The sequence below is a fragment of the Phalaenopsis equestris genome, unplaced genomic scaffold (genome assembly GCF_001263595.1).
Source record: "Phalaenopsis equestris unplaced genomic scaffold, ASM126359v1 Scaffold000511, whole genome shotgun sequence".
In the NCBI taxonomy this organism is placed as follows: Eukaryota; Viridiplantae; Streptophyta; class Magnoliopsida; order Asparagales; family Orchidaceae; genus Phalaenopsis; species Phalaenopsis equestris.
Genome location: NW_018164951.1, coordinates 1,196,645 through 1,209,903, shown reverse-complemented (window position 1 = coordinate 1,209,903; position 13,259 = coordinate 1,196,645). Strand labels below are relative to the sequence as shown.

The following is a 13,259-nucleotide window of genomic DNA, read 5'->3' as shown; positions in this document are numbered from 1 at the left end:
TATATATATATATATATATATATCTCAAAGACACGCACACGCGCACCGTGCCTGGTGCACAGTGTCAGGTGCACAAGAATGTCTTGAGGCACAAGTATCTGACGATCGTCACGTGCCCCAGCTTGCTTAGACTTGTACCCATTTTGAAGATATAAATCAAAGAAATTTTTTAGCATTTCAGTCAAATTTCGATAATCAATCACTTGCTTCTAACTGCTTTTTAATGCAAAGTCTGCACGATCGATTGAAATGCCAAAACTAAGTCCTGCCCAGTGTAAATAAAAGAGAGTTGATGAACAAAACAAAATTAAATTAAATGAATCAAATAAAGTGAAGCAAATATATGAATTTGAGCCTTGAAATTCCAAATCAAACTTCAATTTCTCTCTTTGATATGGCTAGGTTGAGTCTTCTCAATATATCACTAGCGCCCACTCTTTTTTAGTGTCGAGATTTCCTTCAATGGAAACTTGTTGTCCTCCATCCAAAGTAGAAGACGTTTGGTGGTTTTATTTTTATAAAGCCGCCCACTTTTGCATATTTCATTCCATAAATTCAATTTTTCACAAAAATTTCTATAATTTTTTACAAATTTCCTAAATTTCATAAATTGTTACAGATTTCCACAATTTTCATAAATTCAAATATCAAATTCTAAGGATAGGAGTACGATCACCTTAAACAAAGTAAGGTTTATGGTTCCTCAACTGGTATCAAGCTGGATGTGAGTCCAAGTGCTTTCCTCCCTGATCTAGTCACTATATTTCTCTTAGGCAAGATATTAGTCCCCTGACAGTTCATATCTCTAAGAAAGTAGGTATATAAATCTTCTGATGTTTGGAGTAAATTCCCCTTTAATGGTATGTGGCATCCTTTCCTCGACTTGTATCAGGTTGGATATGAGTTCCAATACTTTCCTCCCTAATCTAGTCACTTTATTTCCCTTTGATGGGATGTAAAACCCACTTAAATAAATGTAAAACCCCCTTAGGTTAAACAAAGACGATGAACCATGAGACCTTGATCATATGTGTCACTTCCCCCACTGTCCTCTCTAAGTTAATTGTGATAATTGAATCAGTTTAAAGTTTAATCATTGCTACTATATGTTGAGTTTGAACACTTGGGGTTTTAACAACTATAGCCTTAATCAAAATTGCTCAAATGTTATCGCCAAAAGTAATTAATTATAGAGGCTTGAGTGTATAGAAAGCCTTAAATCATATCAAAATGTCATTGCAAAATGAGGGTGAATCTCGGGTAGTGCCTTATCAAAAATTGAATCTATCTTATGAAAATTTTACAATGTGAGAGTCGGAAGAGAGGATGCGAATTTTTGGAGCCCATAATAAACAAGAAGGGTCTCCTATTAGTTCAGACTATCTAACATGCATAGTTAAAATAGTATCCAAGAGTCCTTTGCATTGAAATCGTTGCCACAAATTGGTTAAATACTGAATGCCCAAAATTGAATCATGAATTTTCATAAAAGAAAATAGCCAATACATTTATGTATCAGGAAGAAGTCCAAGGAGCTAATTGATCAAAAATATATTGCATTCTACTAAGGGAATAGAGGTCAAAAACATAATACATACAGATGGTGGGATGAAATGTTAACCCATTGGGTGCAATCATCACAAAGTAACAAGAGTTAAACAACATGCACAATTGAAGATTTGAGAACTTAGTTATTGAGATAATTGTACAGTAACACCAATAAGTTTTTAAAGCAAACAGCTTTCAAACAAGCATGCACATATGCCTAAAACAAAGAAGACATGTAGAGTCCAACATATACTGGATAAGAACATAAGTCCAACATAACATTAACCCATGCCAGCCGAAATGTTACTGGAATTAAAAAGAAAACAAGGCAGACCACAGATTGGCAATTTGATATTATCAAATTTAGAGTTATTTTTTGTCTTCTAGTTGGAAAGCTAAGGCCAATGTCACTTTTTTTTTTTTTAATTCATGGGGTTTTATTAAGATGTATAGATGCTTAATTAGTAAAAATTTTGTAAGAGGATTGATTATAATAATTTACATTATAATTTATAAAAACCAAACTTTCATCCCCATTAATTTTTATATTCAGAATTCTATAGCAATTATTAAGAAAGTGATTCTTCATTAAAAAAAAAATACATATCTACAATAAGAAAAGCTTCAAAATCCCAGTTGGCCAAAACCCACGATCACATGGCATCTGACGGCTAGTGCTCATGTATTGTGTATTATGACACGGTAAACATGAAAAGCAACTCAAAAGCATGTAATGTAAGCATCAGCTTTAGTGGGATATACATATTCAATCATTCAAGTTTGTATGTATGTCATGCATGCATGTATTTATATGTATGTCAAGTCTAACAGACATGAAGCATGAGCACTTAAAAAGGTCCTCCATGATTGTTTCATACACGAGCACACCTCTCACATACCCCAATTGCAATTAATATCATCTATGATATTGTTTTTGTCAAAATTGAAGTGGACGGGACTGAAATATTTGTTAACAAGAATGGGGACAATAGCAAGCTATTCTAAGTTCAAAATTTTCAGTTCATATCACTTGGTTGACAGATATCCCGGTGTTTATTTTGTTGAGTACAATTAATCATACATTAATTTGTTCATATGTTGCGTGATTAATTTGAGGAATAATGTATACTTATTTGTTTTTGTGGCAACATAGTGTAGATGGGATAATGTTGGCATTGAAAAAATTATACCTAGCAATTAATGCAAATGCCGGTTTTTTGTTAAGAACTAAACCAAGTTTAGTTTATATTTTGTTAAACGTTAGGCTTTCCAAGTAATAAATATTAAACTTATTTATGTGAAGACTTTTGATAGAAATATTGACAGTAAACATTTTGATTTCACATTTTATATTAGTAATATATATATATATATATATATATAACATTTTGTAGTTATGTTGGTTCCCATAATAGCGCCATCCATGTGTCTCGTGTGAGTAACCATGGCTTGTGCTTATGTCCATGTCCCACATTTTCTTATGACTATTGTATCACATACCCATTGGCTTGTGCTTATGTTCCCATTTTTATGTCGGTTCACCATAACAATTAAGATAAGCTGAAAATCATCTTAAATAATACATATTCATATGTATTTATAAATACCTCTCTTAGGATCTCAGATGGAAAACCTGTGGACTCAAATGTGATGTATGGGTTAGGAACATTTGTTCCCTGCAAAATGTTTAAATGGAAAGATAGCATTACTACAAGAAATATATATATGCTAAAATACATTATGAAAAATAAATAAGCAAAGAGAGAAAAAAATACGAAAACTGCTTGATAAAAGTGCAAGAGTGCTCTAAACAAAAGAAGCCAAACATCAAGCAAAAAAGAGAATATGATGCAAATGATAGAAACATCAACTGACACCTTGAAAATAAATAACACTCAATATGTTGCATTCCCATAAAATATGAAAGAATCAGAAACCTTAACTCCAATTTCTCAGTAAATTAGCTAGAGCACCAGAAATGTAAGATTATATCACTAAAATGTTATGCATCTCATAAAGAAAGAAAATTGCCCTTGTGGTTATTTTAAAATGAAGCTTCAACACAGCTCCCCCACATAGTTCAAATTATGCATTGTGAGATAATTTAAGAAAACTATAATATCAACCTATCATGGGATGAAAAGCCATTAAAAGCATTATAAGACATAAATATAGATTCATTTCAGAGAAATACATTTTCGGTAAAAGTTACTGTCTTATTACCAAACAGTAGTTAAGAAACACTACACATGTTAAGAAATTAAGAAACCCACATTTATAGGTCAAAAGCAGCACAAATAGTGAGAACATGCAACAAATTCCTCTCATAAAAATACTTTATTCCAGGAAGATGCTTTGAAACTCGATGAATATCATCTCTCCCGTTAATGGCTGAGGTTTACATATTGAAGTTGCAATGCCATGCAGTTTCAATGTCATTGATTTGCTTTTGCTAATTGAAAAGATGAAAATGCAATAATGCCATAAATTGCATCTTGCCCTTATACAGCTCAGTTTACGTAGAATTTGAATTATAACTGAAAGTACATGTCAAGTTTTTGAATATCAGCTAATTATGTGTTTGGTTGTTAAATATAAAAAACATTGATAAGACATATGTGAAATAGAGTTAAAGCCTCATATAATGCTCAAATGAGTAGAGGAGGATTCATGAAGGTGACCATAAATAATGGACATAAGGCTAATGATGAGGACAATGACGAAAATGTTTTGAGCAGAAAACTAAAACAATGAGTTGCTCAATCCCTAAATACAACAAATGAAAAATAGTTCAATGCTAGACTCGAACATTCATGAAATCTCCCATGCAAAAAATTTGCCAATCTATAAATAGAACAACCAGTGTTTCAACAATATCACCATGTTAGAACCATCCTCTAAATATCCATACAACAACAACAACAAAGCCTACATGAATCCTTTTTCTCCATTGCGTCCTATTTTGTGTCATATTTTCATTTAGTTCTAATAAATAAGATCATTTTTTATACAATAAAGCCAAGTCTTCCTAGGTCTACCTCTGCCTTTCTTAACAAATATCCATGTCTCTTGAAATTTTATTTTTTAAAGAAAGTCTTTCTTTTAGATAAAAATTGTCAAATAAATCACTGAAGACAATCTTGGAGACTATCAAACCAATGCTCAAACAAAAACGATACATCTTGGAAATCTATTTTTTTTAAGGTTGAGGCTATAAAAACAAGATTGATGAAAACTCAACAACCATTAATTCCATGAACAAGCAAGTGAATCAGAACTCGTACAACCAACTATAAGAATAAAGGACAAGCTATCAAGCACACGAAATAATTTCCAGACATGCGAGAAGTCAACTGTGTGGTCAAAAAAATTCTACAATGTTTCAGAAAAGACACGAAAGCAAACAAATAAACCACGAATAAAGGAGATGGGGTGCATTTCACTTTGACATACAATGACAGTAATTTCATGACGCCGTCGATAAGCCTCCACAGATAAGCCAACTCCCGAATCCTGGTTAGTTTGGGAGTTCCGCATGTACGATTCCTCGCCATCAACTATCTCTGGTCCGGACACATGATTTTGGGAGCATTCCAGGCTCCCTGCATTACCCTATAACACAGCCAACGTGCATTATAACATATGACAGCATTTGGAAACAATAAAATAGGACAAAGAGTATACTTTCTGAGGCTGATCAAACTCGCAAATTTCAGGTTCAACAGTAGCAGGAGAAGGCGAATCTTCCCGCTGCGGAATAGGAGGAGGAGAAGAGGAAAGCGGTTTCTCGTATTGCGTCACATTGGTCTCCGGGTTCCAAAAGTAAAGGTAACCAGTCTTGGAATCGATAAGGCCTCGCCAAGGTTTCGCGAGCGTGGGATCCGCCGGCGCGTAGCTGATGCGGCCTTTTGAAGACGACAAGGAAGTGTCCGTCGTCGCCGATGCCAACATGACTTGCCTTAAGGTGGCGAACAGCGAAGTTGAGGTCGATAAAATGCCACGGAAAAGTGTGAAACCCTAGCAGGGCTCCGACTACGAGAGATGGAAATGGGGAAGACGATGCGGCTGCAAAGCGGAAGTGAGCTCTACTGGGCCAAAAAAATGCGAATTTTGAGTGGAAAGAAAAAGGTGCGCGACGCATTTACATATCAAACACCATTTTTTTTTATTTATGCCACGCAAATATTTTATATTAAATAAAAAAAATTTAAGTTTAAAAATTAAAATAAATATTTTGATTCATAAACAAAATGACATTGATATAAAAATTTAAATTTAGGTGTTAGAAAATCAAGAATATAGGAATTAAGTGATATATGTGAATCTTCATTATTATTATTATTATTTTTTCACATATGAACTTTATCCCACTTTGTGGGATAAAAGCTTGTTGTTGTTTTTATTGGATGGTGTCTAATATGGGTCTAATCATACTTTTTTTCTAGAGAAAAATAAAAAAATTATATTAATAAATTTAGTTTCTCACAAAAATATTTTAGCTAACTTTATTATAAAATAGTCTGAATGAAAATTTTGACTTTTAATCTACATAATATGTTATTTTAGATTAATATCCTATTGTAACTTTATTTGTTCAAATGAAGTTGAAACTAATTTTTTGACTAAAAATTAATTGTATTGAAATACGAGTGCTAATTTTTATATATCTTATCAACGTTGAAGAAATTCAACACAAACATCACATTCCAAGCTTCGCACCCAACAATGTAACTTAAAAAGTTATACTCCTCCAATGGTTAATATTATGGTACGTTTAGGGCGGCGATGTGATGACAATGTGGTGCTATATCGCAGTTTTTTCTCTGACAAAACTATGCTTATATGTCTTTTCAAAAAATTGCAGTTGAAAGCTGTGTTTTGCAACCAGACCTGACTAAATGCAGTGACTGCTAGAAAGCTGAGATCTAACTTTTGAAAAAAATTATTTATAATTATCACTGAAATATTTTGAATATCAGTTTTTTCTGCAATTGCTTCTTCAGACAATTGCAACTGTCCCAAATAAACCCTTAACCACATATGCGGTCAAAGCTCGTGACTTAATATCAAATTTTAGAGAATTTAGCTACGTACTTTTATTGATAGGAAGAGGTATACATACATTTTACAAGGTTTAAATAAAAGAAAATACATGAAATCTAAAATAGTCTAATTAGAAAAAACATAAATGTGGAAACTGAAATAAAGGAAGTAAATAAAATCAAATAACAGCCAGTAATAATTGCAACAGTAATTAGCCTAATAATTAGACTAATAATTCTAAATTTCTTTCTCAAGTTGAGGCATAGATGTTTATCGTGTTCAATTTGGATTTAAAGTAATCAAACAATGCCTCGGAAAAATTCCTAATAAGAATATCTACTAATCGACAATCAAATGTGACAAATGGAATACAAATCTTCCCTGAATCGAACTTCTCATTAATAAAGTGTTTGTCAATCTCCACATGCTTGGTCTGATTATGCTGGATTGGCTTATGACAATACTAATGTATGTTTTATTTCCGCATAATAGATAAAGAAGAGTAGAGAATGACATACTAAATTCACAAAGCATGATACACAGTCAAAAAGCTTCGCAAATAACCAAGGACATGGAGTGAAACTCGGCTTCAGCACTACTTCTAACAACCGATTCATTTTTACTTTTTCACGTGATCGGGTGTTTCCACACGAATGAGCAATATCTTAAGGTGGATCGTCGATCATGGACAAACCCAACTGAATCTGCATTTTTACAAACAACAATAGAATAAAAGGTGTGGCACGAGAAAATAAACCTGAGAGTAGTGTGCCTTTTAAATAACAGAGGATCATGTGGACAGCTCGGAGATGGTGCTCATAGAAATCATGCATAAATCTACTCGGAACATATATTGCATGGCAAATACCGGCGTGAGTATGGGCAAGGTAAATGTGTTTCCCACAAGCCGTTGGTAGTAAGTATTGTTCATTAGAATCACATTAAGAACATCAATTAATTTCTCATTGGGTTTCATTTGGATTGCCACCAGTTTGCAAAGGAGAAGGTTATTCTTTGTCAATAGATCAAACACATTGCGTTGAGACGAGCAAATGCCTCAGATGACAGAGCAACTTCCATGCCTAAAAAGTACTAGAGTGAGCTCAAGCCCATCATTTCAAATGAAGTAGCAACAATTCATTTTAGAGATATCAATGCGGGTAGATCATCACTTGCGAGCACAATATCGTCAACATAATTGATAAGAATAACAATTTTGCCACTGAAGGAATGCAGAAAAAAGTGAGTATGATCTGATTGAGCCTTTGAAAAATAATAACTCAATTACCTCCTTATTGAACTTGCAGAACCAGACCCATGGGATTGTTTCAGTCCATAGAGGGACTATCAAAATCGACACACTTATCATTGGGGAATAGTAGAGTCAAAGCTTAAAGGGAGGCATATGTACACCTCATCGGTGAGATCCCTATTTAGGAAAGCATTTTTAACATCAAGTTAGAGCAAAAGCCAGTCCAAATTTACAACAAGGGAAAGTAGGACCCGAATGATGTTTGATTTAACAACCAAAGAAAACTCATAATTAACGTTGTATATTTGTGAGTAGCCTTTGTTGACAAACCATGTGTTATTTAATTAAAAGGATCCATAAAATTGAAACTTAGTGCTAAATTTCCAGTGACATCAAACTGCTTTCTTACCTAGAGGAACGTCCACAACATGTCATATATGATTCCGCTGAAGGGCATTCATTTCATCAATTACTACAGCTTTCCAAGAAAGGATCAATTAATGTTGCTTCAATAGTGGATGAGAGATGATGATCCATCAGTTTAGCAACAAATGCTTTATAGGTCGATGATACACTGAGGAATAAACTATATTTTTTCATCAAATAAAGAGAGCCTACTTGATTACATACTTTAACAGAAGAACTCGCCTCCTCATTTAGATTATCGTCAATTTTGGGGATGTCATTCCGAGCAGATTCCAGGCCTTGTAAAGAGATAACAAGCTCCAGAGTGGGACCATAAGTGTGCCGAGTATAGATAGGAGAATGGGAGGAGGCTATGGTTGTTTGGTAGATGGTGGGTCCAGAAGGACAAATAACTCTTCAAATATAGTGGTTGGAGAAATATTTATAGGGTTCAGATAAGAAATAGAGTTTAAGAAATCATGTTCCCTTTCACCTGAGGCAGAGACATGGAAGTAGGGAATATTATCAAAGAAAGATAAACATGCACTTACATAGCGTTTATTTGTGGTAGGATTAAGACACCGATAACATTTTGAGTGGCAGAATATCTGAAAATGACACATTTTATAGACCTGAGATCAAGCTTACTATGATTAGGGGTAGTGTTCCGAACAAAGGCCGTACATTAAAAAATTGTGGGTTCAAGAGCGGGCAAGAACCGATTGATAGGGAAACATGACATCAAGATAGCTAATGGAGTTATAAAGTTATGAACTTTTATGGGAAATCTATTGATGAGATAGATGACAGTAAACATGACATCATTTCAAAACTTTTTCGGGACATTACATTAAAACACAATGGTGCGAACTACTTCAAGAAGTTTTTGGTTTTTTTTTTCTCTCAGCCACTTCATTTTGTTGATGAATTTTTGTACGCAAGCTATGGTGGAGGATACCATTCCTTACCAAGAACTCACCTAAAATATAATTAAATAATTCAAGGTCATTGTTGATTTGAATAACTTGAATAGAAGTTTTGAATTGGGTCAAAATGAATAAGTGAAAGTTTATAAAGGTGACAACAACTTCATATTTATCTTTTAGGATATAGAACCACATCATTTGAGTGTAGTCATCAATTAAGGTAAGGAATCACTTTTTATTAGTGTAGCTGGGAGTGCGAGAGGGTCCCCACAAGTCTCTGTGAATAAGAGAAAATAGAGCGGAAGGCAGTTAACGATGAAATACATAAGGAACATGATGTTTAACTAATTGACAAATCTTATATATGTTGGTGGTAGGGGTTGCTATGAATTTTTTGTGAATGTACGAATGCTGGATTTTGGAAATTTAAAATTGGGGCTAGAAATTGTGATGTGAATGTTCAGGGTATGGAGATTTTTTTTTTATTAAGGAAGAAAATTCTTTAAAATTTTAGAGTTTGCCGAACTTTGATACCATATGTTACAATTTTAGGTCTCTTAGAAGGTGTTTTAAAAAACAAATTTAGTGGGGAGGTGGTTGTGAAATGGTACGTAAGAATCATAGAGGTGACATTTCGAAGGGTGTATGAGACGAAATCTATTGTTGAACAATATATTTGAAGAGTTTGACGACTATCCAAACTAAAAACAATAGTCAAACGTCAAAACAACGACGTGCGGATAGTAATGAAGATGCACCACTTATTACAGGGCAAGATATATACACATAACTGGTAAAAGAAGGAAGTCATAACACTCCTTAGAGCATAAAATGGAGAGTAACTTCTCTAAAGACAATAATAATACCCAAAGTATGCTAAACCAAATTTCACATTCAATATTTCTACAAATAATTAAATTAATCCTAATTAGAAAAAAAGGCAAGGAAATAAAGACCCAATAAACTTGTGACGATAAAAATAGGCAAAAAAAATCTCCCCAACAACTATTATTGGGAATATGGCTTGAGTGATTCGAGCAATCATGGAAATCGGCAATCATTTTGCACCCAAACACGATTTCACTTTCTCTTCTGACGTTTGTTGCCTTGGCTACACTCGAATGTCACGCCAGTCTCAACGTCCCACATCAAGTTAATAGCAAGACTTATTTATAGGAAAAATTATTCCATACATGCAATGTATGGAAGCGTGCATGCGGAAGCCAATTAGAAAATGCCATGTGGAATCCGACCCCACTATTACAAAATATGTAAATTTCTTTTTTTAAACTCTTGCTGCCCGACCCGACCCTCCTTTTTTCGAAAAATGAAAAGCATAAAGGTCCTTTCCCGAGTTTTCTCCCCACTTTATTTTCCCACTTTAGGGTTTGGAGCTGCCAAAATGGATTGCTCTCTCGACGAAGACAATGACAATGACTTTCAGATCCAAGTGAGTTTAGCTTCGCTCATAATGTTTTATTTATCTTAAAGACATTGTTGTGGTTTAGGTTCTAGGGTTTGTGCTAGTTTTAAATTTTTTAATTTAATGGATACTTTTGGCATTTGTCTGGGTTTATCGGAGGTTTAATAATTGATTTAATAGTTACTTTAGCTGTTTATCGGAGGGATACTTCTAGCATTTGTCTCATTACTTGTGTTTAACCAGTTGTTTCTATCAGTTTACCGGAGTGTTACTTTTGTGGTTTCAGTTTATTTGAAGTTTTTATCGTTGTAACTGTTTATGTTATGCTGGCATTTAGGCGTAATGGTGTTAAGTGTTACCACGGTATTATCTTGCCAGTATTCTCGCGTTATCTTTATTAATGAGGGATGTTGGTGTTATTGTGGGGTTATTGTGGTATTATTATAGTTTTATTGTTGTGTCATTCTACTGTTGAGGATAGTTTTATTGCTGCGTTTTTGTGGTTTTATTGTTGTGTGCTTATGGTGTTGTTATCATTGTTGTTTTAGTAGACACACTTGTTTTACTATAGTGTTCGTATTTTGAAAATTTATTTCTCTTTAGAGCATTGCATTTCTATAACTTAAATCATTGCATGCAGGAAATGAGTAACAAGGGTGAACAAGTCAAGTACTGTTTTTTGAACCATTTGATACAAATTTGTTGGCAATGAGATAGAGTTATTTAATGCCTCATTGAGGGCTTGGTTAGAATCATGAAGAAGCTGAAAATTACAATATATGTAATATTCATTTTAGTGGAAGGGCGAGTTCCTTGATTGCTCGGAAGAAATGAGATGGAGTTATTTAGTGATTCAGCTAAGTTTGAAAGACAAGTAGCCGAAAAATCATTCACATTAATGATTAAAGGTTGATTAAGAGAAAGTTTCAGATTGTTCGCTCGTCTAAAGTTGAGGTAGTTATAAATTCTGATGTCAATGGAGAAGATGTGATTTGTATCGGGTAAGTCGTAATGGGTTTGCCAAATTATGGAAACAGAATAAAATATAATTGTAAATTATGATGTTCTGGACTTCTTAAGTCTCATGTGAATAGTGTTCCGTCAAATAAACCAGTTGGAACACCAGTCACATGAGACTTAAGAAGTCCAGAACATCATAACTTGCAATAATATTTTATTCTGTTTCTACAATTTAGCAAACCCATTACCCTTAATTACCTGATACAATCATTTTCAATATTGACATCAGATTATATAAGTCCATCAACTTTAGATGTGTGAATAACTTAAAACTTCCTCTTAATCAACCTTTGATCATTGATGTGAATGATTTTTCGACTGCTTATTTTTCAAGATTATCTGAATCACTAAATAACTCTATCTCATTGTCTCCGAGCAATCAAGGAACTCTCCCTTCCACTAAAATGAATATTACATATGTTGCAATTTTCAACTTCTTCACTGATTCTAACCAAACCCTCAATGAGTCATTAAATAACTCTGATCTCATTGCCCACAAATTTAACCAATATAGTTGGAGCTGCTCTACAAACCAACGGATCGACCTCCCATTTGCTTAATACTATTGATGTTTATTTGACTATCATAGATGTATTAAACGGTAATTATTGTTGTATGTTTCGTTATGTTTATTTGACTGCCTGTAATATCTTGGTAATATTAGTGAATTGTTCGATTATTATTGCTCTATTTCGTTATGTAGTATTATTATTTTATTGCGGAGTGATTGGAGTGTTATTAACATTTCTGTTTATTAACATCGCTGTGATGTATTAGTATGGTTGTATTATGATATTATTCGAGTGTTATTGTGGTGACATTGATGTTATTAACTTGTTTTGCAATTGCGATATTTTTGTAGTGCACTGTAGTGTTATCGTGGTTTTGTTATTGCGTTATTATGTTTTTATTAAGTCAAGTATTAGTATAGTTGTATTATATAACATTCGAGTGTTCCTTTGTCGGATATATTTCTTCGAAAATAAGATTTTAAAATTTAAATTTAGTATAATATATAATGTAATTTTAATTTTGTGAAAATGGTATCCTTTATTTTTGAAAATGATGAGACCAGATAGACCTCATATATCTAATAGTTTAAATAGATGAGCACGATACGATAAATGATATATCATCTCGAAGGATGATCATATCACTTATTGGTAGGCTTAACTATCTAAACTTAAAAGTTTATGATTCTATTTTGGTCTGTGAATTTATAGCTGACAGCGACTTTATATATGCTTAAAAATACAAGAATTTGACACCACTACTAGAAGATTTAAATTCCCGGCAACGGCGCCAAAAACTTGATGCAACTTTTAATATGCAAAAATTTATGAACCCAGATTTATATATTTATAATGATTTTGTAAAGTCACAATTTCAAACGCAACTATACGTATCACACAAGGAAGCGAGGTAAGAGGTCCTTAGTCAAATTCTAATCTACTACAATTAGTCTTTAGTTTGGAATGTTGATTAAAATGATGTTTTATCTAACAACTACTCCTAAATGCAAGTGTTAAATGTAAAGATAGTAACTATAATTAAATGCAAATATTAATTCTAAAGATGATCCTTTTTGGATGAATTAGTTTGGAGAATTTTGAGATATTAAAAACTACTATTCTTATGTAAT

The 13,259-nt window shown here is 33.3% G+C and overlaps 1 protein-coding gene across 1 annotated transcript in view; it reads right to left on the bottom strand.

Moving 5' to 3' along the window:
- The window catches only part of LOC110028444 (DEAD-box ATP-dependent RNA helicase 14-like), a 26,018-nt gene extending 20,345 nt beyond the window's left edge, over positions 1-5,673 (bottom strand). The window contains exons 1-3 of the mRNA XM_020730293.1: positions 5,233-5,673; positions 5,002-5,160; positions 3,156-3,224 (exon numbers count right to left, since the gene is read on the bottom strand). Of these exons, the coding sequence (XP_020585952.1) occupies positions 3,156-3,224; positions 5,002-5,160; positions 5,233-5,499 (495 nt within the window). The 5' untranslated portion in view covers positions 5,500-5,673. The remainder of the gene's footprint in view (positions 1-3,155; positions 3,225-5,001; positions 5,161-5,232) is intronic.
- Positions 5,674-13,259: the final 7,586 nt, after the last annotated feature.